General features: G+C 41.4%; 2 protein-coding genes across 2 annotated transcripts; both read left to right on the top strand.

Moving 5' to 3' along the window:
• The first annotated feature begins 599 nt into the window (after positions 1-599).
• spo11 (SPO11 initiator of meiotic double stranded breaks) lies at positions 600-8,489 on the top strand. The gene is made up of 13 exons (XM_047601363.1): positions 600-763; positions 2,126-2,239; positions 3,018-3,106; positions 3,467-3,533; positions 3,632-3,740; positions 4,068-4,154; positions 5,883-5,919; positions 6,017-6,126; positions 6,208-6,307; positions 6,694-6,731; positions 7,045-7,121; positions 7,502-7,613; positions 7,911-8,489. The coding sequence occupies exons 1-13, from the start codon at positions 651-653 to the stop codon at positions 8,028-8,030; spliced, it is 1,173 nt and encodes a 390-aa protein (XP_047457319.1). The 5' UTR covers positions 600-650; the 3' UTR covers positions 8,031-8,489.
• Positions 8,490-10,562: 2,073 nt separating this feature from the next.
• LOC125018219 (5-aminolevulinate synthase, nonspecific, mitochondrial-like) lies at positions 10,563-14,354 on the top strand. The gene is made up of 11 exons (XM_047602000.1): positions 10,563-10,714; positions 10,868-11,058; positions 11,148-11,324; positions 11,488-11,604; positions 11,700-11,919; positions 12,006-12,190; positions 12,329-12,508; positions 12,771-12,935; positions 13,015-13,283; positions 13,397-13,559; positions 13,751-14,354. Exons 1-11 carry the CDS (start codon positions 10,581-10,583, stop codon positions 13,909-13,911), a joined length of 1,962 nt encoding a protein of 653 aa, XP_047457956.1. The 5' UTR covers positions 10,563-10,580; the 3' UTR covers positions 13,912-14,354.
• Positions 14,355-18,993: the final 4,639 nt, after the last annotated feature.

Below are 18,993 nucleotides of genomic sequence, written 5' to 3'. Positions count from 1 at the left end.
ACGCATTCCTTAAACTTATTTATGGACACAGACTGCAAATGAGCACTGACCTTTACCTTGAAGAGGAAGACTAGTAGCTTCCGGCAGTCACTTTCTGCCTGATGTGATGTGATACGAACATCTAGACTCTCTGCTACTGTATTATAAGCCATCACAATGCATCATACTTTATAAACTTCTGGATATAAAGTAACATGGTTGGTCTTGTTATTGACTGGATATTGTGATCCAAACACCCATGTTTGTGCTTCTCATCAAAGAAGCAGTCAGATCCATACCTACTACCTATTGTTTTCAAATACTTTTATATTTATTTTATTTATATATATTTATATAAATATAGATATTTACTGAATCTGTGTGGTGTACTCCTAGCCAAATAAAGGATATTCTTATCACAATAAAAACTATGTTATGAAATGTAGTTGAATATAATCTTGTAGCCTCAAGTAACAATAAATGTAAATAGTTTAATACTTCAACCCTGTGGCTGCTAACACGTATTTAAATGTATTTTGATTTGGGGTTCATCTGCATTGTTAAAATCACTTTTCCTGGTCTGCAGAATCGATCATCTTCAAATCCCGCGAGATTTCCGCTAAATCCTCAACAGTTTGACAATAATTAATTGGCGAATAATTAGCCACGAAATGGGAACCCACGGAGCACATCTGTTTTCTGAAATTGACAAACTTCGTGTTCAACTGTTGAGAAACGTCCAAGTCGGGTCGGACTGCGAGGGGGCTGAAGGAGAAATCAGTCAGTAAGTTTACAGTTAGCTTCAGCTAGCACAAGCTAACATAAATGTATCTATTCACCCAGTGCAGTTAAAACAGGTGTCAACCGTAGTTTCAGCGCGACAATATAGATTTCTCTGACAACTAAATGTCGCTTAAACACAAATGGAATTTTATTTGCACAACTATACTGATTGGTTAACTCACTAAAGTGATGTTTAGTGGGGGTTGACTTGTGGTTACCAATATGCTAGCTTTACCCTGTTAGCTACTGCCAATAGCTTCCTGCTACCGTGACAGACAGGTTGATGTCACAGTAGCATAAGCACAAGTAATAAAACGATTATTTTACTGGTTTATTTTGTCCCACGGAACCATGGCAGGTACAAAAGGCGCTAAATTAATTTACTCATTCATTTTATTTATTAAACTTGTGGTTCTCAACAGAATCACTGGGGGATTTTGTGTAACTAAAACAATAAACGTGCTAAACTTGCACTTAAAGGGGGGCAAAGGAATGGACCATCTTCCTAATACTGTGTAGGTCTGTTGTGCAGTTGTGACTCATCAGAGAATGGACATGTGTCTTCTGAGGGCGTCCTGTGGTGTCTGGTAACAGGATGTTGTTAGTGGGGGTCTTTGGGTCCTATGGGTTGAGGGGAAGTGCCTCTGTGGATCATCCCACAGATACTTGATCGGTTTGGGAAATAGGAAATTTGGAGGCAAGGTCAAAACCTTGTGTTGTTCATGTTTTTTTTTTTTTTTTTTTTAGTTGTTCCTAAACCATTTTTGTGTGTGTGCCTGTGTCAGACTGCATCCTGCTGACTATGGCTGCTGCCATCAAGGAGTATCATTGCTATGGGGTGGGGGTGTCTGGTCTGGTCTGGTCTGGTCTGGTCTACGTGGGTGGTACATGTCTAAGCAACATCCACACAAAGTTTCCCAGCAGACCTTTGAATTGTCACAGGATGGTCAATGACTTCTCCTGTCAGTGGCCATAATGTTATGCCTGACTGGTGTATAAATACACTCACTTGCCAGTTCATTAGTGAAAGCAAATATGAGAGTCAACGGCTAATACCATTAGTTTATGCACAGGATAAAATTTATATGTTTAATGTCCCTGGATATATTTGACCTTTGTGACCAAATTTGCAAATCCATCAATGGCGCTGTCATCAGCGTCGAACTGTTAAGTTCTTGTTTTGATGGATATATTCATACCCCTCTGTGTCATTTTCTAAAATTGTAATGTAAGGTAAAAGGAGGTCTTGTGTTAATTTTTCCCATCCTATCAAAGGTATTTTGACATTGTCAGCAGCTGTTGTGTTGTTGTTATTGATTGTGCTTTCGATATTTTATCATCCTTGCTGAATTTTTATTTTTAGCAGGGAAATTTTGACGCGCATTGAAGGTGTAATTCTCGGGATAGTGACCAGTCTGTCCGAAGATGAGGCCCCTGTCCTGGCACTGCCCAACAGATCCAGCTGGGCCAACGTCAAGTAAGTTGATTTAAACACGTTAAACGTTTTTTTCTCCTCTTCACCCTGAACACTGCAGCCATTTTACACCCAGACTGTCTGGGATCCATTTAAACCCCTTGACCTTTTAAAGGTAAACACGCGCAGTCTTGTTGTGTAAAGAAATAAATAAACATTTACAAAGAATTTTATTTTTTTTTTTTTTTGTGGGAGGTCAGGCCACACAAGACGATTAGACGGAAGTTGAGTTTCCTTAAAAAGGAAAATACACTCCAGCTCTGTCTGAATGTATATTTTAAACAGGCTGCTGTGGCAACCAGGTAGTAAAAAAAAATTAAACTTTCAACTTCAGTTCAAAGAGATTGAATCTGAATGAGCTTCCTGCTGCATAAAAGACGACAGTGTGATAAGGACTTTAAAAGCACTGCGACTACACAAATTTGTAGAAGGCTTTAATGTGACTGGGATGTGGAGACCTTACGCTCGGACCGAAGCCAACTGTTTGGTCTTGTTTTGATCAAACCGTGCGGCGGCTTAAAGCAAGTTATGTCTCAACCCTTTTAAATGTGAGGATCGTACAGGTTTCGTAGATGAATGAGGAAGGTGAGGAGCTGTCTCACAGGTAGCCCTCAGGGCGTGGGGAATTTTAGATAACTTGCAGGTGGGATCTCATTTTCAAAGCTCCAACAGTGAGAAGTGGCACACACCGTCTGTGTATATTTATTTAATGGCCTTTTTTTCTACCCCTGCTTTCCATACAAACTTAATTATGTTTCTTTTTCATTACTTCCCAATTAAGTTTTGACAGCGCCATCGGGCTTCAGATGAGTTCAAGGCGTTCTGTCACCGCCGTTAGGAGCGACTGTCCTTCATCCGTCACTAAATTTGGTGAGAAGACACACGGAGTTCTGTTTTTATACTTTGCTTCATGTGCAACTTATCTGTTCTCGACAACCGACATTCCTTTCAGTCAAAAAGCCTTTACGCCAGTTCATGTGGCTTCCATTTATATTCATTGTGAACATATGCATAAACTGCACAGCAACGGCAGTAAAAGTCAGACTTAGTTTTTGATGACAAATTGGCACAGACAGAACATGTTGAAAGAGGCTTTTTAGGATAGGTTTTCCACATGGATAGAGAATATGTTTTTTCCATCTTCCGGCCTGTTGTGATAAAACATTTTTGATAGTCGTGTTTGATGAAGACATTATTATTTTATTTTGTTTCTGTTTCTTTTCCCGAAAGCTCAAATCCTCAAGATCATGTCGGTCATCTACAGGCTCGTGCAGAGCGACTCGTATGCGACAAAAAGGTCGGCCGTCCTGCATGCAGCAAAACTCTCCTTGTGGACATTGTTGTTGTGAAGCGTGTTGGTTTTTGCTTAATTTCTGAAATGTTCTGTTTCCACAGGGACATCTATTACAATAACACGCAGCTGTTTGGTTCACAGGCGACTGTTGATAGTATCGTAGATGACATATCCTGCATGCTGAAGATCCCTCGCAGATCGCTGCATGTGGTGAGTGTGCATGTCCAAGTTTGTGTGAAGATTATGCAGCAGAAAACACAAACATCAGATATTAAAAGCTTGTAGGAGAATTCCTTTTGATATTAAATCACGTCGAGGTAGATGAGGTCTGTTGGTTTAGCATTTTGTTTTTGCTTTGCTGTATAACTCAGGAAACACCTGCGCAGAAATATGGTTCTTCCGATAAAGCAGAAATGGATTTAAAGCTGAATTCAGAGAAACAGGCTCTGGAACATCTGTGTGTGTGCACAGATAGTGTGTGTGTGTGTGTGTGTTAACATGAGCATGTGTTTGTGCCTGTAACTTTTAAACCATCAGTTGGCCACGTCCAAGGGATTAATCTCGGGTGATCTGTGTTATTTGGAGGAGGACGGCACGAGGATCGACTGTCACTCCAGCTCTGCTGTAAGTTCCCCCAGCAACCTAAATCAACTGCCCCGTCAACTGAATGAGTATTCATGTTAACACAATGAGAAGCATCACATCAACTATTGCTGGATTTATAGCTTCAAGTAAAGAGGTTGCAGCTCACCTCCTCAAAAATGCAACCACAAGCCTGAGCTGTTGCAGCTCGTCAAGTCCTTTTTAGCTCAATGTCACAATTCAGGAATTTGCCCCAGGGGGCTGTACAGTATGTATGGCATACGACACCATCTGTCTCTAGATCCTCAATACGGATAAGGAAAAAAAAAATCTCCCTGAAACTGGAATACGTCCGGGTGTGCAGATTCGTGCGCATGTTTGTGGTTTCTCCCACTGGTTACCGCTTTCCACTGCTAATGCAGATTGTTGGTGATGACTACAAGAATTTACAAGTTGAAGAAAAGCTCAGCTCTGCTGCTTTTCATTAACACACATTTAGCAAAGCAATCTCCACTTCATGAAAGATCACATTCAGGAAAAGGAGAGCACCAACATGGAATGATGTGATGTTCAGGTATATTACCTACCTTAGCACAGTGTGTTATCTGTTTCAGGTTACTGTGATCCTCCTCGAACATAAATGGTTTTATTTAGTGTTTTTTACTCGTACCTGAAGCACTTTACAATTAAGAATGTCCTTATCAGTATCAGGGGTTCAGAAATTGTTGAATGGGACTGAGCAAGTAGCCAAGCCTGATGTTGATGTAAAGATATTTAAGTTTGTTACTTGACTATTTAGTTTGTTAAAACCATCTGGTTTTATTTGTTGTTTTTTCTTTTATTTGTTTTCCATAAGAAAGGAGGCTCTAGTGTTGTCTTAAACATCTTTAAGAACTGCTTCAAGACGTTTTTTTGTTTCTTAATGCGCTGTACAGTTCTTTAAGTTTCAAGCATGTAGACCTTACTGTGGACAATACTCAGTATTAAGGATAATTATTTAGGATATTGGTACAACTAACCACCTGAGGCCTGGTCGTCAGTTGACGTCCAACAGATTTGACACAAAAACATCTGCTGTAGTTAAACATAGTTGGACTACAATTAACCTTTTGCAAATTAGATTTAAAGCTATCATGACGACTCTTCACCATCATAAACTGCAATTTTCTTTTCAATGAAAGGTTTCATGTGTTACAAATAACAAAAATAACACTTTAACTTTTTTGTTGCCCCTCTCCACATTTCATCATTAGTTTTTATCTCATTATTGGCAGTAACTGGAACAGTAAATAAATGGGTGTCACATGATAACTGGCAACGTTATGATGCAAACTGCGCTGCAGAGCTGTTAGTAGCTGTGTTAATAAAGGCAATATTTCTAAAAATTTCGATACCTTTTTTACGTGTTTCCATTGAAAGGTGTTTTGCGGAAGAGCTGTAACGTCTCCTCTTGTGATATCCCATATTTCTCTTAAATTCTCGTCATGCGAGAGTACGGAAATGCAAAAAAAAAATAATTGCACTCTTACGATACACTTTTATATCGATGCGTATTAAAAACCACCTCATGACACCGTAAAAATGCTTTAGTGATATTTGAGGGTTTTTTCGAAGTGTAGGCATTTCCATTACCAGTTTGTTTATTGCGATATTTAGGTTTTTCGCATTTCTTGGAGTAATGGAAACGCAGCAAATGACTCCACATGTTAGCTTTCATTCAACCAGCCTTTCCTAACTCGTTCCATTTTTGTGCCTTCGTTTTGTTTACAGGCTGTTTCAGTTTCGTCAAACATCGGTGGGATTAGAAGTATCCTTTTTATTTTAATACTGTGCACGTGCTTGTCTTTCTGTATAAAGCGAAGACTAAAATGGATCCTACATGTGTTTTCCTAGACCGTGTTCAGATATTGTATCATCTGCGAAATTTGTCATGATAGTTGAGAAGGACGCGACCTTCCAGAGGCTGCTGGATGGCGACTTCTGCGCGAAGCTCTCTCCTTGCATCATGATCACAGTGTGTTTACCTTTTCTTCCCGCTACGTTTTCGGGGAATTTGTAAATGTGACTTCAAAGTGATCCTGTTCGCGTGATTCAGGGTAAAGGCGTGCCAGATGTGAACAGCAGGCTGATGGTGAGAAAGATTTGGGACGCGCTGCACATCCCCATCTTCGCCCTGGTGGATGCTGACCCTCACGGTACGACTGCGCAGCACGTGCTTTGCATATTTCCACGCATTTAACAGCATTTGATGCGCTCTTTTCATCTGCACGCACGCACACACACACACACACACACACACACAGCTGTGTTGCACGTCCCACTAAGCCTGCAAATGTTAGCACCTGTCCAGTGCGTCATGGTGCCTAGTCTGGCTGTTATTCCCGTTGGCGTGATCCCGTCCAGGCGGGATGGCTCAGTTTCCGTCCATCTCCATACTTCTAACCCTTTTCCCATTGCATTTCGAGACACATATGTAATGCTTTAGTCTGTTCAAAGCTGCGTTACACACATCTCACAGGATAATTGCTCTGGTATGTCAGTGATTGCAGCATTTCTCTGTCTCTCCCTCTGATTTTCCCAGGCATTGAAATCATGTGTATCTACAAGTACGGATCAGTGGTGAGTCCTGCCATGCCAGTTTTTCCTGTACTCTACATTATCCAATCTGGCCTGTTCAGTGTCTCTCTGTTAGCAATATGTAATTACGGCCCTGAACCAATCACGCATCTAAGAAGCTGACATTGAATGGAGACTCTTTCTTGATTTGCGCCATGTTTGTGTAATCATTCTTGTGTTCATCGACTTCATTGGGAGCATGTGTACGGACAAGACTGCGTTTTGAAGGTAGAGCGCTGTTTATCTGTGTTTTTGAGACTATTGTGCACGTGTGTGTGTGCGCGACTGGGCGTGTGTGCATGTTTTTTTTCCACAGGCGATGTCGTTTGAGGCCCAGAGTCTGACCGTCCCCAGCGTTATGTGGCTAGGCCTCCTCCCCTCTGACCTCCAGAGGTTTGGACTCGGCATTCGCTACTTCCTACTTCCTCCTCCTGCCTCTAATTGGGATTATATTCTGGGGACATTTAGATTGTTTGTTTTGGTTTCTGTTGCTGTCGCCCTCACTTTTTTTCCGTTCAGGGAACTGCATCTGAGAACATATTGAGTTTTAAGTATACATCTTCTTTAACAAATTTAGGCCAAAGGGGATTTTCGACATACATTTAATTGTAGTCTGGGCGGTTTTTCCTGTGTGTTCCCCTTGAACATGTACACAGAGCAACAACTTAATGTGAAGAAACACTCTACAGGGATGAATCATCAAAAGTGTTTGTAGGTAATTATCTGGAAATGAATTTAACCATGTAGAATAAAATCTGCACTTCATTCCTGAGGTTGCGAGTTCCAGAGGAAGCCTTGATCCCATTCACCAAGAGAGACGAAAGCAAACTGAACAGCCTCCTCAAAAGGCCGTACCTCACCGGCCAACCTGACTGGCAGAGAGAGGTGAGAGCAAAGAACCGAAAGAGCAGGTGCTGTAATGCGGAGTGGCAGATGGAAGTTAGTCTGCTTATGAAAATGTTTGTGGTGTTATAAAAGACAAAAAAGGCGTTGTTCCTCAAAGGTGTATTCTGTGACACATAGAGAAGGAATGTGAAAGGACTTTTAGCTCCATGGTACTGAGGATACAGAGGATTCATTCTGTCGTGGAGTGGTAGTTAAAGGCTTCATGATTTATGTTTGTTTGCCTGCACTGTTTGATCCTCCATACGCCTAAATATTGTGTGTTTGCACTTGTTGTAGATGGAGCTGATGCAGCAGAGTAAGGTCAAGGCTGAAATCCAGTCCCTGGCAGCCATAGCTCCTGACTTCCTCACCAGCATCTACCTGCCCAACAAGCTGCGCTATGGAGGCTGGGTATGAGCACGATGCTGACACTTAGTGGGCCAACATGTGAACTGCTAAAACTCGTTGAACAACAAGAAGAGGGGATGAATGTAGCGTCACATAAAGGACGGATTAAAATATGAATATAAGTTTGGTTAGGAATGTGTGTGTATTACTGTTGCTATTCAGGATCATATTAAAATACCTGAATTAACACTGACAAGTCAAAACGTGTTTGGTCTTTATATTATTGTTGGAGTTAATTATCAGATGCTTGGAGCTACTATTCAGATTCACATTCAGAAAGTAATATCTATTCTATCTATATTCAAAGTAGCTACTATGCCATAAATGTTTTTACTATTCAAACTTTCCGTGGAGGGTGTAAACATGACTGTATGAGCAAAGTGACTAAAGTGCAAATGTAAATAGGAATTACAGTGATTATATATGTACATGTTATTCCAGAGGTAGTGTGGGTAATAAATATATAAAAAAATAAATAAAATAAGGAAGTAACGTGGTTGGGAGAAAATGTGCTCATTAATTCATGACATACACTATGTACATCATTTTATTGTTGTGGTTAAATTTTTTAATAATTATTTGTTACAGCACAGAAAAGACCTCAAGCCCACACATAACAAATTCACGAAAAGACACTAAACCAAGATCATTTTGTAGATTTAAGTTGTTGATATCGTGAAGGAAGAACTAAAAGACTCACAGCTGTAAGTTCTTTCCGTGATGTCGGTCATCATTGCAAACACATTTAAGGATAAAATATTTAGTCTTTTATGTATTTTATAGTTTATGAGTGATAGTATTCAACTCACAGAGTCATAATGTGACTCACAGAGTCACATTATGTGTACTCTTTTTAATTATGCATTAATTATTAATGCTTATTCACAAAGCAGTGTTTAAACTCATTTTAAGATTTTACTTACTCTAGAAATAAGCTAGAGTTTGTTGGTCTTAATCACTTTGCAAAATTGCACTTACGGCTTTACGTTGTTGTCTTACTTAACCGTTATTTGTGGATTTATGTTGTGTATATATGTAGTTCTTTTATATTATGGTTTGTCATATTTATATTCGCATTTATGTAAAGCAATAATAGCTCAGGTTTTGGGGTAAAATCATGATCTCAGATGAGGAATAGGAATGCCACACATGTGGTACGAAGTAAAAGGTGTAATATATATTCAACAGAGGCACCTGAAAGGGTTAATAGGACTGGAATATACTTTGTTAAAAGAAGAAAGAGAATAGAAATATAAATGTCTTATTTTACCCTAGAAAAAACATGGTTAGAAACTGTAGGAGCTTATGAATTTTGTTAGATGCAACATCCCCACCTGCTGGTAATAATAAGCAAACATAACCAGCACAGAGACAAAATTACTTAAACACTTAAAATATGAAGACAGTTTTTTCAAATAGTTTAAAGTGTAGTCATATTGATTTTACTTCTGACTCTAAAGTTGTTCCTACCCCACTGTTTTTCACCTAAGAAATATTTCTGCGTTTCTTCCCAAAACATCAGTGGATATTCACACAAGTCCTAAAGGAGAGAGAAACCGGAATCTGTACATGTGCATTTATTTATTCTAGAAAATTAATAATTTGTACATATGCGTCTGTAATCAGAGTGGACCACAAAGTGTGAAAGTGAAAAGTCCAGCTCTTTGGTAACACAACAAAGTGCATAAATAACAAAACTCTGACTAACTAAATATTTCAGAGGTAATTCAAAGTAACGATAAGCACAGGTTCAGATACATTGTTGAGCACAGCAGTGACTGACAGCTGCTGCAGAGTGACGGTAAGACACCGTTTAAATGGGAACCCCCAACTAGTCGATTGAAGGGTGGCGATGAGTCCCCAAAGGAAACACCTGGGAACTGACAGGACAGAAATGGCAGGGGTCATAACACACATCTTTCTGCATGACCCAGCTTCACTTCATATTCAGCTCACGGACAGATGACATTTACTTTTAGAATTTGCTGTTACCATTCAGAATTCATTGGTCCGTGAATGATGACGAGTCGGCCTGGCCCAGATGAAGCAAAAAAGGCCCCAAACAAGAACATAACCATCCCCATGTTTCACGGATCAGATGTTCTGAATCTGGTGTTTTTTTGTTGTTTTTTTTACATCTCCACACATGACATCTTTCAGCCGAAACAAAAAATTTTACTATGGTGGCATCTTTCCACAAAACATTTTCCCAGTCGTCTCCTGGCTTGTCTACTAGCAATTTGGCTGTAGAAGAGCAGAAATTCTCTTTTTGCAAAACAGTGGCTTTGTCCTTGACCCACATTTTGAGGACTGGCAAAACATAGCTACTGTAAACAAGGCTATTTCAAAGCAGTTCGTTTTAATTGAAAAAATACATATCATCTCCTTTGACTCTGTGGATTTGTAGTTAGTAGCTCTGTTGAAGTTGTCTGATTCATCTTAAACCAGATGGCTCTCTTCTGCCCGAGAGTAACCCACGGCGTTGTAGTAGTAAGACAGGTCCTTGAGAGGCCTGCCCTTTTCCATTTGTCACTCACAGCTGCCTACAGAGCAGAGTGAATGAAAGTGCTCTCCTGGGCTCCTTACATAGCACATCCTCCATGGTCTCAGCGGTCGCAGCTTCATGAGGCGTCGGTCATGTTTCGCAAGGCATTTTTCATCTGGTACATTAAATTGGATTGTGATGCGTTCAGGTAAGAAAGTGGGAAAACTGTAGATTAAGGCAGCATTTACTTTCTTACAATTATGATGCCATTTGTCTTTATGACCATCATGGAATATATTTAATAAATATGTGCTCTCCTCTTCTTTTCCTTGAACGTGCCCTTTGTCTGTTTCTGACTTAGGTCGAGGATGTCCCACATGGACTCTGTGATACACCCGTGCCCTTTCCTTTCTGTTGTGCCCAGTGTTTTCCTCCACCTGGTGAGCTATGCCCAAAAGTGTCCTGTGATGATGGACCTGGCCTCCGCACCTCTGGCCAGATGCCTGTCCTCTTCAACGTTTGTGTCGAAAGGCGCTCCGATGAATGACGGTCGTAAGGAGTGGATTCAATCGCAGAAACACACCGTTAACAGCAGTCAAATAGATTTTGTGGGCCGTAATTTGACTTCATGTGTTCCGCAGATCAAAAGCATGGGGTCAAACTGCCAAAAGGCCTCGCCATGCAACCTGCTAGCCAGGCCGCAGGCTCCAAATGCCCCTTCCTGGCTGCGGAGATGGTGCAGAAAAACATCAGGGTAGCAAGAGAGGCCAGGAGGGAGCTGCAGGAGGACGTCCAGGAGACGCACGCTCTCCGCACAGGTGAGCTTTTATCTGAACATCGATGAAATATGTCAGTTACGGAAATTGTGAAAGGCCATCCTGTTGACCTCATCCTACTGTGGCCTTTAAAATGTTCTCCAGATGAATGCCATGCGTTGATTTAGAGATACCTAAATGCCCCCTTCTTGAATATGGAAAGCAGGTGTGTATTTATCAGATGTTGGCAGGGCGGACAAGGCCGACGCGGGGGCAACAGAAAATCTTTTCAAGCCCATATCTTCCAAAGCATCTCACCTGCTAAAGGATAACCTGCCTCAAGGTAAGCCTTGTCTCCTTAACGAACTCTCAAAAAAAAGTATGTTTAATGGGTTTGATGCTTTTCAACCCTCTGCCCATTTTTTTTTTCTCTCTCAGTCGCCACGTTTCAGTATGACAGATTTTTTGAGAAAAGGATCGAAAGCAAGAAAACCGACCACACATACAGGGTTTTTAAGACGGTGAACCGCTGTGCCTCCTCGTTCCCCATGGCGGACGAGTACTCTGGGTTTATTCAAGCAAAGAGAAACGTGTCAGTGTGGTGCAGCAACGACTATCTCGGTATGAGCCGTCACCCCAGAGTCACCCAGGCTGTCGTGTGAGTGGATGCAGTAATCCTAATCAGTGTCACCAAATAAAAGCTCTGATGACGTGCAACCTTTCAGTAAATTCTTTTTTTCTTAGCGAGACTGTTCGAAAGCATGGTGCTGGTGCAGGAGGGACACGAAACATTTCGGGAACAAGCAAATTCCATGTGGAGCTTGAACGTGAACTCGCTGACCTGCACGGCAAGGATGCAGCACTGCTCTTCTCTTCTTGCTTTGTAGCCAATGACTCTACATTATTTACTTTGTCGAAAATCCTTCCAGGTACTTCAAATTTAAATTCATGCGACCCAAACTTGCATGCCTCTGCTTCCACACAAACTTGTAACGTACTTGCTCACAGATCTTCTGATTTAGTAGAGCTGACATTTTCTTTTTCTTTTCTTTTTTTGACTCTGCTAGGTTGCGAAATCTACTCTGACGCTGGCAACCATGCCTCGATGATTCAGGGTATAAGAAACAGCGGGGTTAAGAAGTTTATCTTCCGTCACAATGACGTCAGCCACCTACGAGAACTACTTGAGAAATCCGATCCCTCCACTCCAAAGATTGTTGCCTTTGAGACGGTGCATTCAATGGATGGTAGGTACACAACCTTTACACTGAGGTCTAATTTAAAGGGCCACTAAAACGGGTTAAATGAATTCTTATTTAGAAAACAGGGGTTTCCAGAATTTGCTCTTCCATCTTACCAATTGATTTATTAAAATGGCATTGCCGTGCATACAAGAAATTAAAGTAAACAATGAATCCCTCGTGTACTTATAAAACTCAAATAATTTAACAGATTTAAAGTCTTTTAATGTTTTATCGTGTCATCTGGTGAATGCCGTGCTCTCTTCAGGAGCCGTGTGCCCACTTGAAGAGATGTGCGATATTGCCCACGCGTTTGGTGCTATTACCTTCGTGGATGAAGTGCATGCTGTGGGTCTGTATGGACCCAGAGGGGGAGGGATTGGAGACAGAGATAAAGTCATGAACAAAATGGATATCATCTCTGGTACCCTTGGTAAGTGAATGCCTCAGGGGTGAGACAAAACGTTTCATAATATTGTCTGGTACTTATTTTATATGGGGTTCATTTCCAGGTAAGGCGTTCGGCTGTGTGGGCGGCTACATCGCCAGCACCAGCTCTCTGGTGGACACAGTGCGCTCCTACGCTGCAGGGTTCATCTTCACCACTTCATTGCCTCCCATGGTGCTGGCAGGGGCGAAGGAGTCCGTCAGGATCCTGAAAGGTGAAGAAGGCCAGGCGCTCAGGAGGAAACATCAGAGGAGTGTCGTGCTGCTCCGACAGATGCTGATGGACTCTGGCCTTCCAGTGGTCCACTGCCCAAGCCACATCATTCCTGTCCGAGTAAGAACAATAGCAGCGTTCTTGCATTGTTTTGCCCAGAAATATTTAACTACAGAACAATTTGTCCAATTGCAAGTGTGAATGAAGTGTGAATTAGTGTATATGTTTTGTAGGTTGCCAATGCAGAGAAGAATACTGCCATCTGTGACATGATGATGTCTCGTCACAACATCTACGTCCAGGCAATCAACTACCCCACTGTGGCTAAAGGAGAGGAGCTGCTGCGCATTGCCCCCACACCACACCACACACCCAAGATGATGCACTACTTTGTTGGTAGGCCCTCTTGAAATGAAGTTGCCCATCTCACTGCACTGACTTCTCTTTTTCATAATTAATGACATGAATCAGTAGCGGTACCTGGCCAGCAAAAATACGTAGCACTATGTTAATCTCATTATAAACTGATCATATGAGGTATTTTAGACTGTTTTGTCCTCATCTTCTTGTTCCTTTTCCCTCCACAGATCGGCTGGTGAAGACGTGGAAGGAGGTGGGTCTGGAGCTGAAGCCGCACTCCTCAGTAGAGTGTAACTTCTGCCAGCAGCCTCTTCACTTTGACCTCATGAATGAGAAAGAGAAGTCCTACTTCATAGGCCTCAGTCACATGGTATCAGCAGTGGCCTGACCTCACATAAAACACCAAATACAATTATCTTCATGCTGTTTAATTTTTTCTCATTAAATATTGTACTTCATTTAAAATGTGGGTGGTTTAGTTGTTCATTTACTCTTCTGTGTTTTTAAATACACAGTAATCGGATTTTTGATTCATTGCTGAACCAACATTTGTACTTTGACGTAATTTTGGACAAATTTTATTTATAAATTGTATTATTTAATATAGTTGTATGTCCGCCTCAATCTGGTTACTACCCCTGTGGCTACCCGGTATTTTCAGACCCGGGTCGACTCGACTTTAGTGCATTTTCACATCACCAGAAGACCCATGTCTGACCTCCTTTTCCTCGCTCTCATACGCCATTGTGTCGACAATGTCATCATTACTCATTTAAGTGCGTCATAACAAAATGCTGGCAATGTGCTAATAAATCAGTGTCTTGTACAGTGCCTGATATCTGCTGCTGAATCTCCTCTTCTCCTCGGATGCAGAGCAGCTCACAGATGTCGCAATCTTGCCAGTGCGCTGCTATGATCGATAAAAAAAGTGTGTTGTTTATAAACATAGCCGCGCATACGGATTTCACATCAACATTCCCCAGTGGGATTTCCCCGGACATGATGTAGGACTTTTTCACCTATGTGCTTCCATGAACGACTGTGTAACAGCACATTGGATTTGTCTGTTTGAAAAAATGGACTAACATCTCTGTCTTTCAGAGGTCGGTCTTTATGTGGGTAGACTAAAACTTTGCTCAGTTTTTCAGCTGCTCCTAGCCCTGGAGCTTCTACAATAACACAGTCTGACAGGCCGTCCAGTGACAAAATCAGAACGTGACAGACAGGTTCATCAGGGTCGACGTGGCATTGGTGTTCACATTGAAGCTGACTCGAGCCGAGCTGATAAAATCCCGAGTCGATTGCCGGGTCATACGACCCGGGGCCACTACACTACGGTGATCCGCGAAAATCTTTCAAGAGGCGTTCAGGTGTTCTTCACTGGTAGTTCTTTCTTTTAAAGGGTTGTTTTGCTGTTATCATTCCACTTAAGTCAAAAAATGTTCTCTTGGACTGAAGTGGAGGAAGATTCTTGAACATCTGAACAACAATATGCGCTTTTATTTCTCTCTTAAAAATTTTTTAGTTCCTCATAGTTCTGTCTCCCTCTGCGCTGTCTCGCTTCTGTGTTTGATATGATAAACATGCCTGGACCCTGCCTGATCCTAACAAATTTATATTGGTCTCATCTGACCAAATAATGCACTGCCAATATTCATTAGGCTTCCTTTCAAGTTCTTTGGCAAGTTTTATCTGACTTTTGGGAGCAACGACATGAACAACATGGATAAAGGACAGCTTCATTCAGTGTACTGTCTGAGCAGTCACTGAATCTTTGGCCAAACAAGAGGCATTTTTCCATCTGTTTTCAATACAGGATTTGTACAGGCATGGTGTCTTTTTTCGAGGATGCCCAACGGGTCTTCTGATACTGGTAATCAGAATCAGAATCAGAAAAAACTTTATTTATCCCCGAAGGGCAATTAGGAGGGCGAAGAGCGGTACATAAAATAAAACTGTAAAACAGCAGATAAAATAAATAAAGTGAGGCATGGTTAAAAAAAAATAATAATTTAAAGTGACATTGTAGTTAAAGTGTTAAAGTGTCTGCTTGCTTGTGATGCATGGTCTTCTTCTAAAGTCTCACAATGTGGTTTCTCACTCCTCCAAGCAGTTAAACAATTACCACCGGTCCCCATAATGGTGGATCCATCTGTTTCTGGTTTTAAATATTTTTGCTGACATACATTTTGTTTTGTTTCAACTGAGTTCTCTTTGTCTACTTTCAGGACTGGTAAGCAGCGTAGTATGTGCACTGATCAGCCAGAACATCACGACCATTGACAAGTAAATAACTGATCATCTTGCGTCAATAGAAAGTTTTGTCGGGAAACTTTTGGACATGGCATTTTGTGTGGATGTTACTTAGACATGTACTGCCCACCTTGACCAGAGCAGGCGCCCCAACCCCATACCAATGACACTCCTTGATGGCAGCAGCCATCCCCAGTAGGACACAGCCTGACACAGACACACATACACACAAAAATGGGTTAGGAACAACCAAAACAACATGAAAAACAGCACAAGGTGTTGACCTGGCCTCCAAATTCAGTAGATCACAACTGATTTAAGTATCTATGGGATACACTGGAACAAACTTGATCCACAGAGGCCTCTCCCCTCAACCCGTAGGACCTAAAGACCCCCACTAACAACATTCTGTTACCAGACACCACAGGACACCCTCAGAAGGTCTATGTCCTTTCTCTGATGAGTCACAACTATTTTGGAGACACAAAGGAGACCTACACAATATTAGGTCATAATGTTATGCTTGTTCGGCGTATTTGTTGTGCTTTATTAATCTTTCACAAGGAAGTTCTTTCTCTGCATTTAACCCGTCCATCTGTACAAACAGCAGTGCGTGCACTCGGACCAGTGGGCTGCTACGTTTGCTGTTTAATGAGTTTATGTGTGTCCTCAGGACATCTCAGTCATGAACGCGGGGGCGATTTGAACCAAAATCTTGGCTTCACTAACAAACTTTCCAAACTGTCTTTGCACATGTGTGTCATACTCTATATTAGATCTATTTCCAAAGAGATCAAAGATGATCTCATATCTGTTATAACTAGTAATAATGAAACTGATTCTATCTGTTGACGTATCCCTCACAGATCAGTTACGGGTGATGTTGGAGCTTGTGGCTTAAATTGTAGGGTAACTGGCATTTAGTGTGACGGATACACCAACAAAATAAACAGTTTCTTCGGTTCTGGTGCGTCTTTACTTAAGGGCAGGTTTGCCAACATGTGGTTTTTCATTAATGAATCTGCATTTTGTGCCATTCACATTTTCACCACATGGGTGCGTACTGGGACTCCCGTTTGCAGCTGTGAGGCTGTGACATCAGGCCCCTCCTCCCTTTGCAGATGACTCATAGCTGGTTCTGCAGCAGCGCTCGCGATGAACCACTAGAGGGTATCAGCAGAGAACAGGATATTGTGTTTCCCCTCTAGATATCAGGGGAGATCACTTTGGTTGTAATAAAACCCAGCTACCATGTTCCCGTGAACCTCACAGAATAGTATCCGTGTAGCCTACTTCCGAAGCAGAGATTTATTTATTTAAATTAGCTGAAATACAGTTGTATCATTAAAGCCAGCTTATTTCATAGCATTCTGCACAGATAATGCCCTAGTTTCAATGGCTTTAAACATCCTCTGTGTTGTGGCCTATACTCCCACGTGCAAGAAAAGCATCAATGAAACGGAAGCTTCCCCCCATCTGTCTCATCTCACTGTACATCTGTACATGACAAGAGGGTGTTTGTGTGTCTGCCGGGTGTGCGTGGAAGCCCTCGAGCGGAACTAGACATACATAACCTGGGATTTTGTAAAGCGGAGATGTTTCCTGTCGTTGTTATGGGAGAACCAAAATGAGCTCATGTTTTCACTCATTATGTAACAAAAGTGAAAGTGGGGCGATCGGGTCATGCGAGATAACTTAATTTTATTGCTTTTGAGTTAATACTCATGACACACGTTGACATTTTGAGGTATTTAACAAAAAATCAGCATGTCATCCTCGGATTTGATTCAAAACAAGGCCTTTCACTCGCCTAAACCGGATCTTGCTTTGTGAATGGTTAAATCCGTTAAGTCTGCGAAGTGTTGTTGAAAAGCTCCTTTGAGTATTATTTGACCTCATTATCACACACATTATTTCCCTCACTGCTTTCTTAGATGCGGGCTGTTCACTTCCTCATTACGGAAAGTTTAAGGGCAGATCCAACCCCTCTGCGCTTCCAGGAAGAGAGTTCAACTGGGGCAGCAATCGTGTGGGCATGAGAGGCCACGGGCAGAGTGTGCACGTGTGTGTGTGTGTTGGTTTCCGTATCTTGCCATCGTGTGGATGTTGGAGGCAGGTGCTGAAATGCTGGTGCAGTGTTGTGTGGCGACCGGCGATGATAATGATGATTGTTGTGTGTCTGATGAGTTAACGGCTGACAGCGTTTGTGTGTGAACGTGTGTGCGGTTTAGCTTCTATTCCTCATTGTGTGTTAATCCCAGTGCTCTGCACATCTGTGTCCCCCCCCCCACTCACGTGTGCAGACAGATGAGCTGCACGGCTGGATTCCCACTGCACGCATCTCTATCTCTTTCTCTCATTCCATCCCCTCCCTCTCTCCCGCTCTCTCGGTTCTCCTTATTCACCATTCTCCTGCATTATTCCACACATCACTGATGAACCATGGGAATGTCACGGTCACGTTTCTCACAAGACACTCTAGCACAGCAAAATGGTCGTGAGATTCTGCTCGCACTTTGGCTAAAAAAAAAAAAAAAAAAAAAAAATAGACTTCCTTTATTTACTTCACCCCTGAAATAAATTAAAAATAGAGGAAGAGAGCAGTTTCATGGGTGTGTCAAGTGTGATAATGGATAGAATGACAACAACACCCTTCTGTGTTGAAATAGTCTCAAAAACAAAATGTCTTTAAAGCGCAGTTTGAATGAAGAAAGTAAAATTTTCATCATCTGAATTTGACCTTTTGTGTTTAAGGTGTCATTTTATTGTAAATAATGGAATTCACGCACAATCGTTTGTCGTTAACACACTATATGACTATAGTTACACAGTGTTACTGAGGGGGGCTGAGACAAGATTGGGGATTTTATCTGCCACTTATCTACATATAATTTCAGATAAATTGCACAAGTATGTTATCCTACAGTTTGCAAGTCACTCTTACACAAACCTGTAATGGGAATATTTAGAAAAAATAAGTGGAAATAATGCTGTTAAAATGTAGTAGTCAACACCAAAAATAGAACCCCCTAAAAGGAACATTTAGAAAAAATAATATCGCAAAAAGAAAAAGGCCATTAAAATGTAGTAATCCACACCAGCAAGACACAATATTGCAACAATAATTTGAAATATTATGAAAAAACCTTGACCCAAATCCCTAAAATGAATATTTAGAAAATAGTAAGTTGCAAAATGCCATTAATCGTAGCCGTCA

The sequence above is a fragment of the Mugil cephalus genome, chromosome 1, assembly GCF_022458985.1.
Source record: "Mugil cephalus isolate CIBA_MC_2020 chromosome 1, CIBA_Mcephalus_1.1, whole genome shotgun sequence".
NCBI classification, from domain to species: domain Eukaryota; kingdom Metazoa; phylum Chordata; class Actinopteri; order Mugiliformes; family Mugilidae; genus Mugil; species Mugil cephalus.
This window is presented reverse-complemented; position numbering and strand designations above follow the sequence as displayed.